The following is a 23,088-nucleotide window of genomic DNA, read 5'->3' as shown; positions in this document are numbered from 1 at the left end:
TACTTCCTCCACTGAAGTCTTGAACCCTTAATGTCATCCATGAGGGTTTGAATAAACTTTTTTCAACTTACTGCTCATGTTGATATTTTGACCTTTTTACATATAGATATATGGTTTGGTTTGGTTTTGTTTTTGGTTTGTTTGTTTGGTTCTTTGCAGAGACAAGATCTCACTCTGTTGCCCAGTCTGCTCTCAAACTCCTGGGCTCAAGCAATCCTCTGACCTCAGCCTCCCAAAGTACTGGGATTATAGCTGGGATTATAGGCATGAGCCACCATACCCAGCAAATTACATATATTCTTAATGACATCTAGAATGGTGAATTTTTCCAGAGGGTTTTCTACTTATTTTGACCAGATCTATCAGAGAAATCACTGTCTATGGCAGTTATAGCCTTACAAAATGTGTTTTTTAAATAAGACATCAAAGTTGAAATGACTCCTTAATCCATGGGCTGAAGAATGGATTAGCACATTTGAAAACAACATTAATATTATTGTATATCTCTATCAGAGCTATTGGGTAACTAAGTGCGTAATGAGAAGTAATATTTTTAAAGCAGTCTTTTTTTCTGAGCAGTAAGTCTCAATGGTGGGCTTAAAATATTCATTAAACTATACTGTAAACAGATGTACTGTCATCCAGGCTTTGTTGCTCCATTTACAGAGCACAGAGTAAATTTAGAATAATTCTTAAATTACCTAGGATTTTCTGATTGATTAAATAACCATTGGCTTCAACCTAAAGTTAACAGCTGCATTAGCCCCGAACAAGAGAGTCAGCCTTTCCATTGAAGCTTTGAAGCCGGCCATTGAATTCTCTTCTTTAGCAGTGAAAGTCCTAGATGGCTGCTTCTTCAAATACAAGGCTGTTTTTTTCTTCATTGGAAATATGTTATTTAGTGTAGCCCTCTTCATCCTTCATCTTAGTGAGATCTTCTGGATAACTTGCTGCAGCTTCTATATCAGCACTTGCTGCTTTACCTTGCACATTAATGGTTTAAAGACGGCTTCTTTCCCTAAACCTCGTGAACGAACCTCTGTTAGTTCCCAGCTTTTCTTCTGAAGCTTCTTCACCCCTCTCAGAATTGAAGAGAGTTAAGGCCTTGCTCTGAATTAGGCTTTGACTTAAGGGAATGTTTTGGGTGGTTTCCTACTCTATCTCAACCACTCAAACTTTCTCCATATCATCAGAATGGCTATTTCACTTTCTTATCATTTGTGTGTTCACTGGAATAGCGTTTTAAATGTCCTTCAAGAACTATTCCTTTCCATTCACAACTTGGATAACTGTTTGGCACAAGAGGCTGGTTTCAGTTTTTGACATGCCTTCCTCACTAAGGTTAATCATTTTTAGCTTTTGATTTAAAGTGAGAGACATGAAACTCTTCTTTTCGCTTGAATACTTAGAAGCCATTGTAAGCTTATTAATTGGCTTAACTTCAGTATTGTTGTGTCTTTGGGAATACAGAGGCCCAAGGAAAGGGAAACTAATGGGAGAACAGCTGACTGGCGAAACACTCAGAAGACATGCATCATTTATCAATTAAATTGTCTTAAATTTCTTTGAGTCTTCTCAAAATAGCTATTTTGAATTTTCTATCTGAGAGGACTTATATCTCTGTTTCTCCAGGATTGGTCCCTGGTGCTTTATATAGTTCATTTGGTGAGGTCATGTTTTCCCGGATGGTGTTGATGCTTGTAGATACTCGTCCGTGTCTGGGCATTGAAGAGTTAGATATTTATTGTGGTTTTCACAGTCTGGGCTTATTTGTGCTTGTCCTTCTTTGGAAGTCTTTCCAAGCATTCGAAGGCACTTGGGCCTCAAGCCCAAGACACTGTGATTTTTGCAGACTCATGGAGGTAGCACCTTGGTGGTCTTGGTTGAGATCCAGAGCAGTTCTATGGATTACAAGGCAGAGGCCTTGTTCTTCTCCCTTACTTTCTCCCAAACATATAGAGTCTCTGTCTCTGTGCTGAGCCACCTGGAACCGGAGGTGTGGTGAGGCAAGCACACCTGTGGCCACCACTGTTGAAACTATGCTGGGTTAGACCTGAAGCCTACACAGTACTGAGCCTTGCCCAAGGCCCTTCACTTCAGAATGACAAGTTTCCCCAGACCCCAAATGTGTCCCCAGGGATGCTGTCTGGGAGCCAGGGATTAGAATAAAAAACCTTAGCAACTTACCTGATGTTCTATTCTACTGCAGTTAAGCTGATATTCAAACCACAATACAAAGTGCTTGCTGCTCTTCTCTCCCCTTTTCACAGGCAGAGGGGCCTCTCCCTGAGACCACCACCACCACTGATAGTGGGGAGCTCTACCAGGCCACCACCAATGTTCGCATAAAGCCCAAGTGCTTTTCTCTTAGCTTGTGGTGAATGCTGACAGGCACAGGACTCAGCTGTCAGGACAATGGGCTCCCCTCTGGCCTAGGGAAGGTCCTGAAGTGCTGTGCAAGAACCTAGACCTTGACTCAGGGACCCTAGGGGCCTGCTTGTTCTTCTACCCCGTTGCGGCAGAGCTGGTGCCTGACTTTTGGCTCTTGTGGTGGTGCTTTTCTGTGTACACATGGTTGTTAAAATTTGGTGTTTCTAGGTTGGGGGAACAAAGAGTGTAGCCTTCTATTCCACCATCTTGCTGTACTTCCCATGAATTGTTTTTATTTCATTGTGTTGTTTTTCTGGGTTCCTTGTATCTGGCTGTTTCCTTAAGATCATTATTTTGAATTTTTCAGGCATTTGGTACATGCCTTTTTCTTTGGTTTCTGTTACTAGAGAAATGTTTTGTTCCCTTGTAGAAGACAAGAAACAAATCTCAGAATAGGAAAAAAAAAAAAAAAGGAGGCTAAAAAATTTCAGGAGATCAACAAAATGAAGAGTTAATTTCTTGAAACAATAACAAACTTGAAAAACCTTTAGCTAGACTAAGAAATAAAAGAAGACAAATAAAATCAGATATTAAACAAGAGATATTACAGCTGATACCACAGAAATACAAAGGATGATGAGATGCTGCCGTAACAACTATATGCCAACAAATTTGATAACATAGTCCATTTTGTGCTACCATAAGGGATTACTGGAGGCTGGGTAATTTATAAGGATATGAGGACTATTTGATGCACAGTTCTGCAGGTACGAAAAGCATGGTGCCAGCACCTATTCAGTTTTTGATGAGGGACTCAGGCTGCTTTCACTCATGGCAGAAAGTAAAGAGGAGCCAGAATGTGCAAGATCCCATAGTGAGAGATCCCAAGCTTTTTAACAACCAGCTTTGGTGGGAACTAATAAAATGAGAACTCACTTACATTCACCAAGGGAGGACATTAATCTATTTATGAGAGATCTGTACCCATAACCCAAACACTTCCCATAGACCCCAGCTCTGATATTGAAACCAAAATTCAACATGAGATTTGGTGGGGACAAACAAACCATATCCAAACTATAGTAGAAGAAATGGATAAATTCCTGGACACATACAACCTGTCAAGATTGAACCGTGAAGAAATAGAAAATCTGAGCAGGTCAGTAATGACTGAGGACGTTGAATCAGTAATAAAAAGTCCTCCATCAAAGAAGAGCTCAGGACTGGACGGATTCCCAGCTGAATTCTACCAAACATTTAATGAAGAGCTAATACTAGTTCTTCTCAAACTATTCCGAAAAGTTGAAGAGGAAGGAATACTTCAAAAGTGATCTTACGAGGCCAGCATTACCCTGATTTCAAAATCAAACAATCACACAACAACAAAGAAAAAAGTACAGGCTAGGATCACCAATGAACATAAATGTGAAAATTCTTAATGAGATGCCAGCAAACTGAATCCAACAGCACATTAAACAAATCATTCACTATGATCAAGTGGAGTTTATTCCGGAGATGCATGTATGGTTTAACATTTGCAAACCAATAAATGTGATATGCACATTAACAGAAAGAATGATTTTTTAAAATATAATTTCAATAGAGGCAGAAAGAACATTTGATAAAATTTACTATCATGATTAAAACGCTCAACAAATTAGATTCACATGGTACTTGCCTCAATGCAGTAACAGCCATATATGACAAACACACAGCTAACATCATACAGAATGAGGAAAAATTGTAAGCTTATCCTGTAAGGTCAGGAACTAGACAAAGATGTCCACTTTTACCATTTCTATTTAATGTACTACATGAAGCCCTAGCCAGAGCAATTAGGCAAGAGAAAGAAATAAAAGGCATTCAAATTTGAAAGGAGGAAGCTAAGTGCCACTGTTTGCAGATGACATGATCTCATATATAGAAAACCTTGAAGACTCCATTGAAAAACTGTTAGAACTAATAAACAAATTTAGTAAAGTTGCAGTATACAAAGTAAACATAAAAAATCAGTAGCATTTCTATATGCCCATAGTCAACTATCTGAAAAAGAAATCAAGAAAACAGTTTCATTTACAACAACTACAAAAAAAAGATACCTAGTAATAAACTTAGTTAAGGAGGTGAAAAATCGAAAAATCTTTTTACGGAAACTATAAAACTTTGATGAAAGAAATGTAAAATAATACAAATACGTGGAAAGGTGTCCCATATTTGTGGATTGTAAGAATTAACGTCATAAAATGGCCAAACGACCCAAAGTGATGTACAGATTTAATGCAGTTCCTATCAAAATACCAATGACATTCTTCACAAAAATAGAAATAAACAATTCTAAAATTTATCTAGTACAAAAGACCCCAAAACAACCAAAGCAATCCTGTGCAAAAAGAACAAAGCTGGAAGCTTCATACTACCTCACTTCAAAATATACTACAAAGCTATAGTAACTACAAAACAACATGGTGCTGGCATGAAAAACAGACACATAGACCAATGGAACAGAATATAGAACCCAGAAGTAAATTTACACACCTACAACCAACTGATTTTCAACAAATGTACCAAAAATACATGTTGGGGAAAAGATAGTCTCTTCAATAAGTGGTACTGGGAAAATTAGTTTATCTACATGCAGAAGAATGAAACTAGATCCCTATCTCTCACTATATATAAAAATCAACTCAAAATGGATTAAAGTTCTTAATGTAAAACCTGACTCTAATAGAAGAAAACATAGAAGAAATACATCAGGGCATTGGGCTGGGCAAGGACTTTTTAGATAAAACTTCAAAAGGATAGTCAACAAAAGAAAAAATAGGCAAATAGGATTATATCAAACTAGAAAGCTTTTCCATAGCAATGGAAACTGTTAAGAGAGGGAAGAGACAACCTACAGAATGGGAGAAAATATTTGCAAACTGTAGATGTGACAACGGGTTAATATCTAGAATATATAAGGGACTTAACAGCAAAACAACAATAATAATGTTAATATTAATCAAAAATGGGCAAAAGGCCATTTCAAAAGAATGCATACAAATGACAAACAGGTATGTAAAAAACTGTTCAACGTTGCTAACTGTCAGAGAAACACAAACCGAAACCAAAATAAGATACCATCTCACTTCAGTTAGAATGGCTATTATAAAAAAAGACAAGAGAATGTGAGAATGTGAGAATGTGATGAGAATGTGGAGAAAAGAGAACGCTGACATACTGTTGGTGGGGTTGTAAACTAGTACAGCCATTATGGAATACAGTATGGCAGTTCCTCAATTAACTAGAAACAGGATTACCATATTATTCAGCAATCCCACAGTTGAGTATTTACTGAAAAGATTTGAAATCCATATGTTGAAGAGGTATCTGCATGCCCATGTTTATGGCAGCACTATTTACTATAGCTAAGATATGGACTCAACCTAAGTATCCAAAAGATGAATAGATGAAAAACTGTGGTATAAATAGCCAACAGAATACTATACAGCCATAAAAATAATGAAATCCTGTCATTTGAGACAACATGGGTGAACCTGGAGGACACCATTTTTTTTTTTTTTTTTTTTTTTTTTTTTTGAGACGGAGTCTCGCTCTGTCACCCAGGCTGGAGTGCAGTGGCTGGATCTCAGCTCACTGCAAGCTCCTCCTCTCGGGTTCACGCCATTCTCCTGCCTCAGCCTCCCGAGTAGCTGGGACTACAGGCACCCGCCACTTCGCCCGGCTAGTTTTTTGTATTTTTTAGTAGAGACGGGGTTTCACCATATTAGCCAGGATGGTCTCGATCTCCTGACCTCATGATCCGCCCGTCTCGGCCTCCCAAAGTGCTGGGATTACAGGCTTGAGCCACCGCGCCCGGCGAGGACACCATGTTAAGTGAAATAAGCCAGACACAGAAAGACAAATACCACATGATGTCACTCATATGTGGAATCTACAAACGAAAAAAAGTTGGTATCATTGAAGCAGAGAATAGAACTGTGGTTATCAGAGATTGGGAAAAGGAGAAAGGAGAGGATGATGGGGAAAGGTTGATTCATAGGTACGTGTTACAATTACATAGAAAGAATAAATTCTAGTGTTCTATTGCACAGTAGGGTGACTATGGTTAACAGTAAAATATTATGTATTATAAAAAAGCTGACTAGGCATGGCAGCTCATGCCTGTAATCCCAGCACTTTGGGAGGTCAAGGCAGGTGGATCATCTGAGGTCAGGAGTTCGAGACCAGCCTGGCCAACATGGTAAAACCCCGTGTCTACTAAAAATACAAAAATTAGCTGGGCGGTGGTTGCAGTGAGCCGAGATAGTGCCACTACACTCTAGTCTGGGTAACAGAGCAAGGCTCTGTCTCAAAAAAAAAAAAAATTGCTGGAAGAAAGGCTTTTCAGTGTTCTCATCAAAAAGAGGACATACATGATGTGCTGGATATACTAACTACCCTTATTGGGTCATTATACAACGCAGAAATATATCAAAACATCAAATTGTACCTCATAAATATGGGAAATTACAGTGTGTCAATTAAAAAGCAAATTTTAAAAACAAAGAAAAAGGCAAATGAGCAAAGATCAGAGACTGCTCGAGTGGGTTTGTTAGCAATAGGAGTCCATTTGACTCGACCTGTTATGGCCAGAACCTCCAGAGGCCCTGGCTGCTATGCTGCTGTGTGCTCGCCTGGTCTTTTTGAAACTGTTGATACAATGCACTGTTCACTGCAGGAAAAGCGTTAAAGAGTTTTGTTCCACTGCACACACACAAGCTTGGCAAGCAGCCACTTGAATTTCTCCTGCTAGTCACATAAAAACATTTCACCACCATTACCAGAAAAGGCAAAGACTCCAAACTTCTTTATGAGAAAAGCTAACCATTTTGTGTTAATTTACACTGAAGAATGACCTTTCTGCCCGCAAGAAAGTGAGCACAGGCAGCTGTGCCAGGACGTAGGCCTGGTTCACCCAGAAATGAGCCCTTAAATTCATGGAGTGTACATTTACAAGTATGTAGTCTGCTAGAGTGGTTTTAGGATATCAAGGTTGTGATACCAATTAGGATCATGCTGTTCACAATATTAAATTAACTCATGTCTTTATTTTTTAGGGCTTCATAGATATCATATATTTTTATATAATCATAGCTAACATGAACACCTTCTTAGATGTGCTAAATCTTTTACCTGAACTATTTAACACACATAGGCACATACACAAATTATGAGCCAAGTTGTATTATGCCTGGGTTTTAGCATCTGTGAGTGGTTAGATAACTTGCCCAAAGTCAAACAGCCGGTAAGCATTTAGCCAGCCTGACTAAAGAAACTATGACATTAACAACTATGCAGCGCACCTCATATTATACTATCAGTATGTATATTTAATATACACAATGACCTTCTGATTCTACAATGTAATACTCAAAGATATTATTAGGTATCCTAATAGGAAAGTTTACAAGATGAAACAAGCTACATATACTTTTATAGACATACAGCACCTGAATATTGATCATTGAAATGTCATAGATATTAGGATAACTTGTAAATGAATTATCCTTGTTGATATTTTGTCAATTGTAATTCCCCTTAGATCTTTAGGAAAGCTAAATAGTGCAGTCTCAATCTGGTACTTCAATTGGACAAGGAATAGGACTGCTTTTTCCACATCATCTAGCAAACCACCCAGTGAAAATGGTTGTCCTTCTGAAAGATTGCATTTTGGCTCTCTTGTCAAGTCCTCGTGGATAAATACTGTCTTGAGTTTGTTTTGTCTTTTTCCCAGTAACACTATCTGTCTGGTTCCCATCTCTTCCAAACAGAAAAGTGAATGCTGGCCATGCATTACTATCTTATAGACATCAAGGAATAAATATTTCTGATTTATCACCACCACCAAAACCCTGGAAGCAGTTCACTAAACATTTATAGGAACCTCAAGATCTCAGTCATAGAAAATTCCATTTTAGTTATGTTAAAAATCACATAAATCTGAGAAGCAACTTCTCAGATACTAGGCTTCGGAATTTGTAAGTTTAAAACTATTAAAATGAATTTTATAATAAAAACCAATAAAGGACATAAAAAGTTGATTACATGGAAAAGATCTCTTACTAAATACTATTGTTACGATCAGAAAGTCCTAATTATTTGCTGGTCACACAGGACTGGCATATCTTTTTATTGAAATCATAAAATGTACAGAAAATGCTGAAAAGCCAAACATGGCAACTTGGCTGAAAGCAGAGCCCTTCAAAGTCTTGGCCTGCATGCCTCAGTGATGTAAAGGGAGGCCAGCATCTGTGAAATGCTGCCATGGACTTGCCGGGCTATGTTTATCTATTTTAAGTCTGGAAAACACACTGTGCACCTATAGTCTACTGTTGAAAACATGTACCTCCATTACTACACAGATGGCAGCATTTCCATGTATGGTATTAGAATGAAATATTGAGAAAACATTTTGGAATAGATGTACTATTTTCTGACATTGATAGATATACCAGTGGTCACTGTAAAGATGTGAAACTTGTTAGTTTGCTTCCTTATAAAGCCAGAAGTAGTTGTCTCATTAGGAGTCCTTCTGGTGTCCCTATGTTCTCTGGGAACCGTCCTTCTCTTTGTAGATAAATGTTACCTTTCAGAGGGAACAGATAGCTATTATGTTTTCCCTGAGAAATAGGTCTTCATCCTATCTGACTGAACATCCGATCTTCTTTTCCCTCATTTATTCCTATGTTGTAAATTGTATACATATTTTTTTTGCAATTGGCCTTAAATCTTCCTTAAAATTATGTACCAAACCTTATACTGACGTAGAAAGATACAAGATTGCCCAGTGAAATATAGTGCTACTATTATTTGATAAACCAGTAAAGTATGTGATAAATAATCACAATAATAATTTATACTGAAATTTTAAACATATAGCTAAAACTAAAAATGCCTTCTTTCTCTAGGCCATTTGTAACAATTTGAAGCACTTAAAATTATGGATGAAGCGTTTCCTTCATACTACTGGAGAAATAAATCATCTTTTTTTCTCTTTTTTCTATGAAACAGGTCTTTTTTCTGTCTCTCTGAAACAGACATTTGAAATAAATTGAATCCACACATTTATTCATTTAAAACACACACTTAACATCTCTCATGTTTCCAGATGCTGTGCGAGGGTAGAGGGAACAAGGATTAGTCCTGGCCTCACTTAACTTGTTTATAGGACCCTGCTAAGTGGCCGGCAGTCTCCAGGACATTAAGGACACAGTGGTGAAAGATACTAGCCCAATCTATAGAGACTTCGAGAAGGAAATGGACAAATAGCTCCAATAAGGCAAAGGATAAGTCCAGGCTCCACATGCAGTGACAGCTTTCAGAAGGTTCTCTCGCTTGGCCTCAGGCTCCTGGAAGCCCAGTTCTCTTCCGCACAAAGAATGGAGGAGCCTGAATCATTGAGTGGGCAGCCAGTAAACTGATGCTGAGAGTCACATGTCTTTTTAGGCTGTGACTGTCTCTCTATTGTGAAGACAACTGCACTATTTGGGATGAGCCAAGTTACAGTACAATTCAGCAGTTCCTGAGTTTAAATGCATTCCCGTGAAAAGAAATAAAACAGCTGATAGATCTTTACTCGTGAGTATCTTTTCAAAAAGCAAGAATATAGGTATTGTGAGAGGAAAAAAATAGCTTTCTTTTTACACCTTATAGAGCTGAACTATATCTCAGTTTCAATTTCCCTGAGGGTGTTTCACAAACAATGGGTTTCACAGGCCCAGGAAGTACACTACAGGGCTGAAGCTCTGTGGTCAAAATGCCAACAAGGAGCCCATTCTTTCCTTTTTCTTTTTCTTTTTCTTTGTTTTTAAGAATCACACTTATTCAGAAGGGTAATTTTTGAGAGCACACTCCCTGCAAGAGAAGGCTTTAAAAAGCCAAAGACACAGTCTTTCATAGTCTCAGTGCTGCAAGATGATCCTATAAATACAAGATAAAATTAGAAGTGGTCTAGGTGTTGCTTTACGCCTGTGGGTCTAGCGTGATGGTCTGCATCTCATAAACTGGTGGAATGCTGTCTGCGCTAAATAGCGGGTTGAAAGCAGTACAGTTTTGTAAGTCTTTCCAGGGGATCGCTACCCTCCCAACAAACCTAGCATGCCTGTTTTCTGTGATGTTGGTCCTCAACATATATTTTGAAGTTTTTAAAATGACAGTACATCTAAATAGTAATATGTATTCGATCTAATTCAGTATACTGAGAGGACAAATAAACTCTTTGCAGTAGAAGATGTCAGTTTAGCACTCTGAGGAAAATTTCGTGACTCTGTTCAACACATCCCTTGACATCTCTGTGAAGAAGGAAGCTTCATCAAACCCTGTGATATAATTATGGAAGACACAGTGATTGTGTCATGTGTGAAAACTCTTTTTTTCTTCTTCTTCTTAAACAGTGCAAGAAAAGTAATGTGGACGCACATCTTACCAGAGTTAATGCCTTAGATTCTGAAAAGCATCAAAACAAATCAGGAGAAAAACTCAATAGATTAGAGCACTCAGTCCTTGCCCTGCCCTGTTTTATTCTCCCATATCCCTTATCTTGGTGAATGGTTCTATCAGTACTGGATTCCTTCCTCTCACTCCTTACCCCAACTCCTTGATTCTACCTCCTTCATCTCTCTAAACATTATACCCTTGTTATTTTTCCCTGTCTGAACTGCCACCACCTGGTCCAAACGAACTTCATATCTTGCCTAGATTCTTGCACTTGCTAACTAGACTGCCTGCTTCCAGTTTGCTCAAATCCCACCCCTTTCCGCCAGCCCATTCATCCTCCAGACCCCTAAATGCATATTTCATCATCATGTTCCCCCCTTTTTTAACACTGAGCATACCTCTCACCTGCTAATTTCTAGGACAAGGCTCCCACCACAAGGTCCTGCATGGCCTGGCCATGGCTTCCTGCTTTGCTTGTTCGCCCCATCTCCTCATTCCAAGCAGCATACAATACACACACCAAACTCTGCAGCCCCCAAACACATGAGGCTATCTACATATCTTTAGTTTCTATTTCTGCTTCTACTTGAAAAATTCTCCCTCTCTACCTCCTCATTCATCAGCTGGCTAACTCATATTAATGCCTCAAAATTCAGCTACCAACCATTAAAATGATAATAATAACTTATGGTGACTGAGCACTTTCTATGTGCAGGTAAAGTAATAACTTTATGGTCATCTTATTCTTCCTTTAAAAGAAAACGTTCACAATCGAGCAACAGATAAGAGATGAGAGAAGAGCCAGGGGACAGTAGTAATATGGAAAGAAAAGGATGAAGATGCAAGAAAAAAGGTGTGGCCCACAATATTAAATTCTTCAAAGATAAAGACAAAGATTTGTAATATGCAGTTGGATTTTGCAAAAAGAAGGGCACTGGCCAATTTGGAGAAAGTATTTCTTGAGTGTTTTGGAGAATGAGGCTGTATTTCAATGAGCTTAAAATTAATTGAGAGCTGAGAATATGAAAATAATGGATAGAGCATTTCAAGTTATTATTCAAGTGAAAGGAAGAAAGAAACTTTAAGATCAAATACTTGTGCTTGTGGCAGTGGACGGAGTGGTGATATTGTGGGAAAGATATGTTATGATGATTTTATGTAGGGAAGAAAGATTGAGGAGAAAGAGAGAGTTTTGTCACATAAAGTAGTAAAATTGGGTAGCATAATCTAAGCAATTAGAATTACATCATACATGGAGAGGCATGATATGCTTATGAAGCCATATTGCCCCACATCTAATCCTGGCTCTGTCTTATAAGATATATATTCTTGGCATAATTATCTAACCCTTCTCTGCCCCAATGTCCTCATAATGTAACAGCCTGATGGATTATTCCTGCTCGGTACACAAATAAAGACCATGGCATTTTAGTAAAGAAAGAGTTTAATTGACATGAGGTCAGCCATGCCATGCAGGAGACAGAGTTCTTACTCAAATCAATCTCATCAAAGGCTCATAGGTTAGGGGTTTTCCAAAGGTATTTTGAGGGAAAAGGTGGGAGTGGCTATGCAATGGGCGCTTGCTGCTGATTGGTTGGGTCAGAGATTAAATGATAGGGAATTGAAGCTGTCCTCTTGAGCTGAGTTGGTTCTGGATGGGGCCATAGGAGCCACCAGTTAACAGCTCCAGGTGGAGCCATGGTGTTAGATACGCACAGAACCTGAAAGGATATCTCAAAATGCCCATCTACAATAGAAGAGTGATGTTATTTGCAGGAGTAATTGGGGAAGTTGCACCTTAGCAGAATTCAGGCTCCTCTCCTCCTGTAGGCTGGTGGTCTCGCATTAGCTTCATAAAGGAACTGAGTTTTAGGGACGGGCTGTTTTCATTTAAACTATAAACTAAATGTCTTCCGAAGTTAGCCAGCCTAAACCCAGGCAGCTTGAAAGCTAAAGAAAAGGTCGGGGGGGTCGGGGGGCGTGGGCTAGATCAGATCTCGCTCACTGCCATAATTTTCTCACTGATATAATTTTTTCAAATGTGGTTTCAATAATAGTATCTACCTCATAGGGTTGTTATAAAGAATAAATAAGTTAATATATGTAAAGCACTTAGAATATGTGTTTAGCTGTCATTACTATTATTGTCAAGACAATTGTGCAATGGTGTGTTTGTTTTCTGTTTTAACTACTAGACTAAGAACTCTTCGAAAACAAGGGCTGTATCATATCCCCAGTAGGGAGCACAGTGCCTGATCCATAATAGGTGTTCAAAAAATAGATAATAAATGGATGGTTAAACGTATGCAGGCAGGAGGGTTGGCCAGGACTACCTTTCTTGATATTCTTCCTATCACTAGTTGTTTTTATAATATACAAAAAATTAACCCCAAAGAATAAAGCCTTATTTATTTTTTAAAAACCCGCATGTAGTATATTCACAGAATGTCAAACATCTAAGAACAAAACAAGTGCTTTGTAGCTTGCTTGAATTTTCCTAGGTCCTTCTCTGAAAAGCAGTGGTTAACCTTCCACCTAAAGGCTGCAGTGAGGCATTGTCATTGCCCTAGAAAGTTCTGGCTACTGCAGTTTACATTCAGCTATTAGAATGAAAATGATGAACAGTTCCTTAGTGACATTACATTTACCTGAACACCAGTAGCCTTAAATTGGCATTTCCCCGTGTCAACCATTTATTTAGCTATCCAGTTCTATTACCCAGGCTCCTCTCTGAGCTACCTTTTACCCCATCACTCACAGGCTCTGCCATGACCATCACTCATATCACCCTGATTCAGGGCTGCGCTCCTTTCACTCTAGAAGGTGGCCTTGCTTTATTTTTAAATCGTATTTTAAAAAGATATTAGACAAGTTTTTATTCTCTATAAATGAAAATACACATTTAAATGATTAAACAAGTTGTTCTCTTTAAAGCCAAGGATGTTACTGAGTAAATATTATCTGATATAAGACGTCATATAAAAATCACAATGCTTATGTTTTCATCTTCTTGGTTACTCCTTAAACACAAACCATTTTAAAGACAAGAATGGTTTTCTAACTCCTATTTTTCCTTGAGAGGAAGCACCTATTATCCTTCCAGTAAAGACTGCAGGAAGTAAGCATGAATCAATTGGATTAAATGTTGAATGAAAGAAATAGCTGCCAACTAGTATCATATCAACAAGAAAAACACAAACGTCCGAGAAGGGCAAGAAGAATATCTTGGACCTGAAAGCTTAGAGATCTGACTTCACATAGATCAAATTGGATATTGCAGTCCAGAAATCTGAGAACCAAAGAAGTTGATTTCCCCAGTGTCAGGCACTTCATAAGTGACTGAGAGGGGAGTGGCACTCCTGGCTTGCAGAACAATGATTTTTTTTTTTCCATGTACAACACAAGGAAGCAGTGCAACAGCGTTGGCTGCTAACATAGAGTAACACAAGGATAACCGAGGAAGAAGGATCTCACAATAAAGGAGCACATTGGCGATATTGGCTCACTGCAACCCAAATTACCTTTAAATTTTAATCTATCACTGCTGCTGATGAAGCCGAGTAGAGAGCATAAGATACAGAATCGCACAGCATCAATATCTCAAATATTTTTTAACCTGGGGGGTAAAACTAAAATAAATATCTATATCTATATATGTATATATATGTGTACATATGTGTGTATATATATGCGCATATATATACACACACACACACACATACATGTATGCTTTATAGTCTGGTAGTCCATTTTGTGAAAGAACTGAATTTAATCCCTTTCTGATAGAGTTTGGGCTTGTTTCCAGTTGCACTGTAACACAGATGAATGAAATACAATGAGCAATCCTTTGTATGCATCTTTGAACACTTAGGTTAGCATTTCTATATGACATATCCCCATATATTGAATTTCTAGGTAAAAATTTTGTCCATAAGAATCTTGTGAAAACCTTTTATGACTCCTTTCCTGCCTTAATAGTAGTCAAAGGCACAGGCTTTATCTAGATATGCATCCTAGTTCCACTATTTCCCTGATGTACAGCACAACTTTGGGCAGATCTCTTAATCTCCCCAATTCTTGATTTCCTTATCTGTGAAAATGGGATTAATATAGTACACACCTCAGTGGGTGGTTGTGAGGATGAAGTAAGGTACTGAATGTAAAACAACTACTACTGTGGTATCTAGCAATTAAGTGACTAGTTTTAAAGATGCTGAAATGAGCTAAAACAATACGCACATTGCTGACTGCAAGTTAGCTGCCTGTGAAGGTTTTTAAAAACAGTGCTGTGCCTGTGTGGAGGCAAGGGCCATGTGCAGGTCTCTGCATCTTCTGCTCAGTTTTGCCATGAACCCAAAACTGCTCTAAAAACTAAAACCTATTAACAAACAAACACAGGTGCCTGGAAGTGCCTGTTGGAGATTCTGATTTGGAAAGTTGGAGATAAGGCCCTAGCATCTGTATTTTTAAATTCTCTAGGATAATTCTAGTATACTTCCCATTTGGGAACCAGTGAAGGCAAAGTATTTCAAAAGAAAAGAAAAAAAAAAAAAGCCTCTTCTCTTTGAGTTCATTTTAATTCACTTTTCCTTCCCCGTGAATTTCTTACAGATTCAAAGGGCAGCCTTACAAAGTCATTTTACTGCAAAGAAAAGCACCGGCTCCTCCTTAGGCTTCTTAACTGCTACTGCCTGATGCTAAGAGTGTCCTCTTCTGACTCACCCACCACAAAGACAGACGTAGTTATTCATTTGCTGTAGCAAATAAATAATTCTACTCTGATGTTAATTCATTCTACACATATTGATTGCACACCTATTACATTGATTAAGCTACGTGTTAGGGAAGTACCACTGAATAGAGGAAGCTTGATTCCTCCCCTTAGAGAGCTCAGAGACCATGGGGGACATACTCACAGTGACAGCGGAAGTTGAACCAGGGCTTTGTTTGGTAGGGGAAAGCAGGGTGCTCCCCGCAGAAGTGACTTCTCAACAGAAGCCTGGAAGATGAGCAGAGCAGGAGGTATCCGGATGAGGAGGGAGGAGTATTCAAAGCAGCAGCAGCAGCCATAGAGCAAAGGCTGGGAGGGGCACATTGAAGACCGGATTGTTTACTAGAAAAGGGGCTAATATGAGATTGAAAAGGCAAACCAAGATCAAATGTTTCAGTGTCTTATAAACCATGTTAAGTAGCTTGTGAATAATCCCAAGAACAGTAAGGAAAGTTGAGAGGCTTTCAGCAAAGGGAGTACTATGATGAGATTTGCTTTGAGGGATGACCACTTTCCTTAAGAGCCTGGTTAAGTGGCTGCTGGGAAAACTCAAAAGGAAGGTGTTACTAATCTGCCTGCAGCTAGATTAGTGGCAATGAGACAAAGAGAAACCCGGGGAAGGGGAGTGGAGGTGACCCTGTGGATTCCGTTATGGAGAAGTCCACCTTGAGGTGCCCAGGGCACGTGGATTGATTAGGCATTACAGCTCAGAAGAAAGATCTCATTTGGAAACCATTCCTTTGCATTATTTTCAGCACCCGACAGAAAGGCAGCATTAAAGCTTTTACTTCATTCAGTTCTAAGCAAACACATTGGTTAGATCTACAAAGCTTACTTGAATGATGGTCTATGTGCACGTGAGTAAATAAGATTTGGCTCCAGATAGCAATTACTACTGGCACCTCTTCGTTTCATCTCAGGAGACACAATGTAATTGTAAACATCCATCTAGACACTGGGAAAATTTTTCCCTCAGGGAAAGAAACTTAAATTGTTTCTCTTTGTCTTTGTTGCAGGTATCTGTGCTGTATGGCTCACCTGGCCACCTCTTCTACATTTGTAGGAAATAAATGTGATCCTATCTGTGCTGTAGGTAGTGAAAGTATCCCCAACCTTGAGAAGCACATTAATATTTAATGAGCTAAAATAGACTTTTCTGTAGTCAATGCCTTGATCTATGTCCTTTATTTAAAAGTATAAAGACCTCAAGGGATAGAGTGTAGAATTTGGCTTCCCTTATGAATTTCACACTCACTAGGCCAATTCAAAACCTCCCTTGCACTGCTCACAGTCAATTTGGATAAATTTATCTTTCCTCTGCATTCTGGAGTGTCATCTGAGGGTGGTGGAGTGATGAACAAGGACTGTTTTATGGTCTTAGGTGGGTGTAGGCTATGAGATGTGTGGCTTTCTTTGATCATCCTCTTATTCCAGATAATAATATCCTCCACTGATTGTTTTATCCATGAAGTCTGTGAATTTAAACATGGTACAAGGCACAGTGTGTATTTAGGAGCTGAATTAAAGAATTGAATAGACTTCTAGTTTACTTTAAATTGTAATGGGGTAGGGGTATTTCCATAACTGATCTAGAAAGATCTTCAGTTTATTTATTTTCTTAAAAGAAACCAAGTTTCCAGGCCATAAAAAAGAAAAAAGTTTACCAAAGAAAGAGGTGAGTTAAAAATCTTACTCATACATAGTAATTTTTGGGAGACAAGCAATTATTCTGGATTTTGCATAGATACCTTTCAAAGGCATGACAGTCACATCCATTTGTTATTTTATTCCTTCCTCTTGCTTAGTACTCATTAAAATGTTCCAGGAATATCTTGCTATTTTTCTTAAGTGACATCTATAACTCAACTTACTGCTTAATGTGTCTTTAACTCATTCATATTACATAAGGTTTTCTCCCAGTGGTAATTATTATAAACAATATTCAAATTTTAGGTATTTTGAAAAGATGCTGAGAAATTGAAATAAACATAATCGTTACTTCTTTTTCGTTCTCACTCATCTAACACTGAAAAAATATACTGATGTTTAAACATCTTTTTAATTAATGGCATAAGAAACTAGATAGAGGTTTTTTTCCTATAGAAACTATTGAATGTGTTTTAATCTCATAATAATCACATCAAACTTTAACTTCAGTAATTGTAATTGATTATTTGAGTTTTTCAGATTATTCAGTTTTTCAGTCATGATGAGTGGAGCACAAAGAGGGAGAAAAATCGTATACATAAATCTACTCATAATCAAAAGCTTTAAGGAAGTGATTAACTTTTCTAACTCCTTTTATTAGCACTGTATTAAAGTTGAAGGATTTAGGGTTAAAATCCCATTTCCATTCTCCCTCTTTCTTTCTCCAGGAGATAACAATATATTATGCAATAGGCAACATAATCATGTGGTTTGCATCATTCATATCCGTTTTATTTTCATAACGTTGTCACATGTGCCATGCCACCCCCACCTCTTTCTCTCTTTCTGTCTTGCTCACATACACATTCACACAAATACACCCACATACATATAAAACACATGTGTTTGTACATATATGGTAACTCATTCATCTTCATTTCAAATGACAACTTAGAAGTTTTCAGAGTACTACATACATAAGACTTCCATATTTTTTCTTATAAAAACTACACATTAAGCTATAAAGGAAAACTACGTGTTTTGGAGTTGACAGAATGAGTCTGAAACATGCAACACACCATTTGGTCCCCAATGTGTAACTTATTTGGTGTTTAGCAGTTGTGTATTCACTCACCTGATTTTATGACGTTGCTTTTTTGTTATGTGTCTGCGAGGACTCGGGAGGTGGGAAGATGGGGAGGCATCATTGTCAAATAAAAGGTCCTCCCTTAACTGCATTTCACAGCTCTCTCCCATAACTCAGAAACCTAATTTGGGTGATGATGTGGTTTGTCAGGAATGTGAAGAGACTAACAGAGATCACTTGTTGGATGCAGGTGATCAAGCCTCTGTGATAATTATGGAAGCCTTTTAAAAGACTTACAGATGTGCCCGGTTTGGCCATCTGGTCAGAAGATGCATTTTCAGAGTTCTCTGTCTTCACCTTTGTGCCCTGCCTCAGTGTGGGAAATGTCAGGAATGTACTGGCTTGTAGTCGAGTTCTGCTTTGACAGAGGTTAACAGATAACACCTTCGTCTGTACACGTACACTCATGTGCCCTAGCACCGTCCAAGTTGAAAGGATAAGAAGGAGGTTAACTATGCTGCAGCGACATTTATCACCCTCCGAACCAAAATATGTGAACAAAATTTCTAAGGTTGGTTTTGAACTATTCAAGAATTTGAAGGGGCTGTATGATTTTTATCATGCCCACAATGTGAAGAAACAAAGAAAACAAACTTTTCCAGTTTAAATAAAGGGTAATTTATTTGGGGCAAGAAAATAAATCATAGTGAATGTGAACAATGCACAAAATGAATTTTCTTTGCCTTTCCAAGTAGCTTTGTGAGCCATTGTTGTAGAGTTTTGCTTAATTTGGTATGTGTGGGAATTCAATTAGTTGCTCTGAAACATGATATCATGTTTTTAGTGGCCTTCCTTCTTAAGGAACAGTAATGTGAGTTGCATGTTCTTTTAGATGCAGTCCTTTTGAATCTTGTAAAACTAGAGCCAGGTGACTAGAATGTGTCAAGTCAAAGAGTTGTTCACCTTATGTGTGTACATTCACCTGTGTCTGTTCATGCATGGTAACTATTATCATTAACCTTTATTCTGGGTGATATAATTTATCTTTCTTAATAATTGCTTATAAAAATAAGCTCACAATGAGTGAAGTATATACTACTTTTACAACTTCCTGTGAGCCTCTATATAATTCAAAATAAATTTTTTTTACAGTAAGATCACAAATTAAATCTCTGTTTTTTCATTGGTCAGCTGACTGCTAAACTTTGGACTTCTAGCAGCTCTGTCACAAGGTAAACCATTGGTCACAGGCTGAGTCAGACAGAAACTGATTAGATCAATTGAAATGTATCACCAGTATTGGAAAAAAATACGAAGACCCCAAAACATGTGCCCTAGTTTAGTGACTGAATCTGCCTCATTTTCATGTGTGTTTAGAATTAATATTAACCCCTTCATATGAGATTATTTCTTTAGTAAAGTCTCACTTAATATAGAGCATCTCCAATACTCTACAGGCAACCTGCAGTCAGGCCCTGCAGTCTTCAGGACTAGCAATCATATATTCAGTCTAGTTATGACAGTAGGTTCTAACACTTGTGATTATAACACGCCCACATACACCGAATTAAGCCCAAATCTAATGGGCCAGAAAATGGCATAATGCAAAAAGTTATAGCTCTGTTCCAGAGTGGAAACTTGGTAGGAGATAATAAAATGAGTGGCTAGGCCAAACTAAAAAAAAAAAAAGGCCGGGCGCGGTGGCTCAAGCCTGTAATCCCAGCACTTTGGGAGGCCGAGACGGGCGGATCACGAGGTCAGGAGATCGAGACCATCCTGGCGAACACGGTGAAACCCCCGTCTCTACTAAAAAAATACAAAAAACTAGCCGGGCGAGGTGGCGGGCGCCTGTAGTCCCAGCTACACAGGGGGCTGAGGCAGGAGAATGGCGTAAACCCGGGAGGCGGAGCTTGCAGTGAGCTGAGATCCGGCCACTGCACTCCAGCCTGGGTGACAGAGCGAGACTCCGTCTCAAAAAAAAAAAAAAAAAAAAAAAAAAAAAAAATATCAGGTATGTGCTTTGTTTCATTTAGTTCTATTTTTCCAACTAAGCTTCCAAAGACACTTATAATCCCACATACGAAGGACAAACAAACTTATGCCTCAAGATGAGAATGTTTTATTAGACACTTTACTGTGTGTATGTTCGATTGTAAGCAGTAATATTTTGACCTGAAAAGTACAGATCGAAGAGATGTTATCTCACTAAAAGGAAAAATGTATGATAAGGAAGTCCCTAAGAGTAAGCACACTCTTCTTTGGAATCATGTCAATAGAGTTTGATGGGAAAAAATAAAAATAACAGAAATGATTTCTGTTCCTTTCTTAACAGAACCCATCTTCTACTTCGGCGATGTGGAGTACTCCGTGGATGAGAGCGCTGGCTACGTGGAAGTTCGGGTGTGGAGAACAGGCACGGACCTGTCCAAGTCTTCTAGTGTCACAGTGAGGTCTCGGAAAACGGATCCTCCCTCCGCAGATGGTGAGCAGTTTCCCGCTCGGCTCTTTAGACAATTTTCAATGACCATGGCACAAATTTGTTTAAAGCTGAAATACCTCACTTCTATTAAAGCAGTTTGGCTGGGTGTATTGCTTTTGCTGAAATTATTACTCTAGGAGGTAAATCTAGGCTTTATTTACCACTTTGGGAAAGTACATTTAAGGGCCATGAATCAGAAGCTAGGTTACAAACGTTAAGACTCAAAGGATCTATATACTAAGGCCTATATTTCCATGAAGTGGTTCTCTACTCTCAGCAAAACTAGTATTGCTGAATGCTGTGGCATTATAGGCAGGAAAATCATCTTGCTGCACATAATCTATCCCCACAGAAACCTATGACATTTAGGTACTGTGCAGGCATGTGTCTTCAGTTGGCTGTCTCCTTATTTTAACCATGAGTCCCTATAAATACTTCAGATCCAAAAGGTTTTTTCCACACTTCATTATAAAAAATGTACTAACTAGCACATATCTGCATTTTATTCCGGGATCTACATCTCCAAAAAGTTGGTTTTAAAGTTTACAGCAAGCATAGAATTCAAAATTTCCTTTTTTTTCCCTAAATGACCAACAATACAAACTTTCTCATGTACACACACATGAGAACACACACGCATGTCATACACACATCAGATATTCATCACACAAAGCAAGCACAGGTTATACCATTTGAAAAGTCACCCTTAGGTTTTAACTTTTTTAATGTAGTGGAAGCAGTATAGTGCTTTGCATGTAGCAGGTGCCCAGTAAACATTTGTTTAACTAAATTAATCATTTTAAAGAGAAATATTCAAATCAGAGATGATGGGAGGGAGAGAGAGAAATAAGAGCAAAGGGGAAGAAGCAGAGGAAAAGAAAAAAATATAAAAAGAACCACAAGGAGATACGGACATTCTACAAAATGAATTAAAGACAGATATGCTCAAGTAAAGTTGCACATTTGGAGGTAAAGTAGATACAAAATGAGAGTCAGAAGAGCGGAAGATATGAAAACAAAGAAAGAAGCAATATTATCGACCTATTGCCCACCACTGTCAGTCTTTGAGGATGTAGTGGCTACAGATTAAAAGGCAGTTTTGTTTTTAACTACTTTAGATATAAATGGAGGTATCAACACTAGATATAGCCCCTTTTGTCTGAAAAATATTAAATTAAAGATCAAATTGTAGAAGCTTCTCTCATTGCCTGGAACAAAGGTGGATGGAGTGTGGGCAGAGCTGGTTCCACTTAAATGTGTTGCTTTAACTGACAGGCAGCCATACACCTAAGTAGGATGTTCTACAGCAGCTCCAGCAAAGATACGTAAATACTTAATCAATGTGAACAAAATTGTAAATGTCTATATTTCATATGTAATTTATGAGGATCATATATTTGATTGATATGCTGATTTTTCTAAGCCTGATTTTTATTACCTTTATGAGATAATTTTCAAACTAAAGTTAGAGGAACTATGACACAGAAAGCCAACATAACTAATCCAAAGGCTAACCATGAAACGTGGATAAAGTTCAGCAGCTGGTCTTTGATCTGTCACCACAGTAGCTATCTGGATATCTATTTGCATTGTATTAAATGTACTTTTCTGTAGGGTTATGCTGGTCTCTGTTTTTTAAAAGAAGAATTATAAATATAATTACATTATTTATGTCTTATAATTTTTTGAAATTTAATTAGTCCCCAACTGAATATTTTTTTGTTACTGTCATAGCTGGAACAGACTACGTGGGCATCAGCCGTAATTTAGATTTTGCACCTGGAGTCAACATGCAACCTGTTCGTGTCGTCATTCTGGATGACCTTGGAGAACCAGTGCTGGAGGGAATTGAGAAATTTGAACTGGTGCTTCGTATGCCTGTGAAGGCAGCCCTTGGCGAGCCCAGCAAAGCCACAGTCTCCATAAATGACTCTGTCTCCGATTGTGAGTGTTTATTAATTTTACAATGATAAGTGAAATCATAAGCTAAGGTTTATATATATATATGATAAGCAAGATGATAAACTATATATTTTATATATATATATATATACATGTTTGTGTGTGTGTGTGTGTGTATATATATGTTTGTTTGCTAGAGCTTCCATAACAAAGTACCACTGTCTGGGTGGCTTAAATAACAGAAATTGATTATCTCATAGTTGTTGACGAGAAGTCCAAAACTAAGGTGTTGGCAGGCTCGCTTCCTTCTGAGCACTGTCAGGGACGGAGGTTCCAGGCCTCTCTCCTTGGCTT

At 38.2% G+C, this 23,088-nt stretch overlaps 1 protein-coding gene across 2 annotated transcripts in view; it reads left to right on the top strand.

Annotated features, from left to right (window-relative positions):
* The window catches only part of LOC105491762 (FRAS1 related extracellular matrix 2), a 223,377-nt gene that overhangs the window by 120,514 nt on the left and 79,775 nt on the right, over window positions 1-23,088 (top strand). For both annotated transcript variants that reach the window (XR_011614885.1, XM_071081459.1), the window contains exons 7-8: window positions 20,686-20,835; window positions 22,567-22,776. Coding sequence is in view for 1 of the 2 variants with exons in the window: in XM_071081459.1 (XP_070937560.1) it covers window positions 20,686-20,835; window positions 22,567-22,776 (360 nt within the window). In the remaining variant the exon portion in view is untranslated. The remainder of the gene's footprint in view (window positions 1-20,685; window positions 20,836-22,566; window positions 22,777-23,088) is intronic.

Source organism: Macaca nemestrina, chromosome 16, assembly GCF_043159975.1.
Source record: "Macaca nemestrina isolate mMacNem1 chromosome 16, mMacNem.hap1, whole genome shotgun sequence".
NCBI lineage: Eukaryota > Metazoa > Chordata > Mammalia > Primates > Cercopithecidae > Macaca > Macaca nemestrina.
This window is presented reverse-complemented; position numbering and strand designations above follow the sequence as displayed.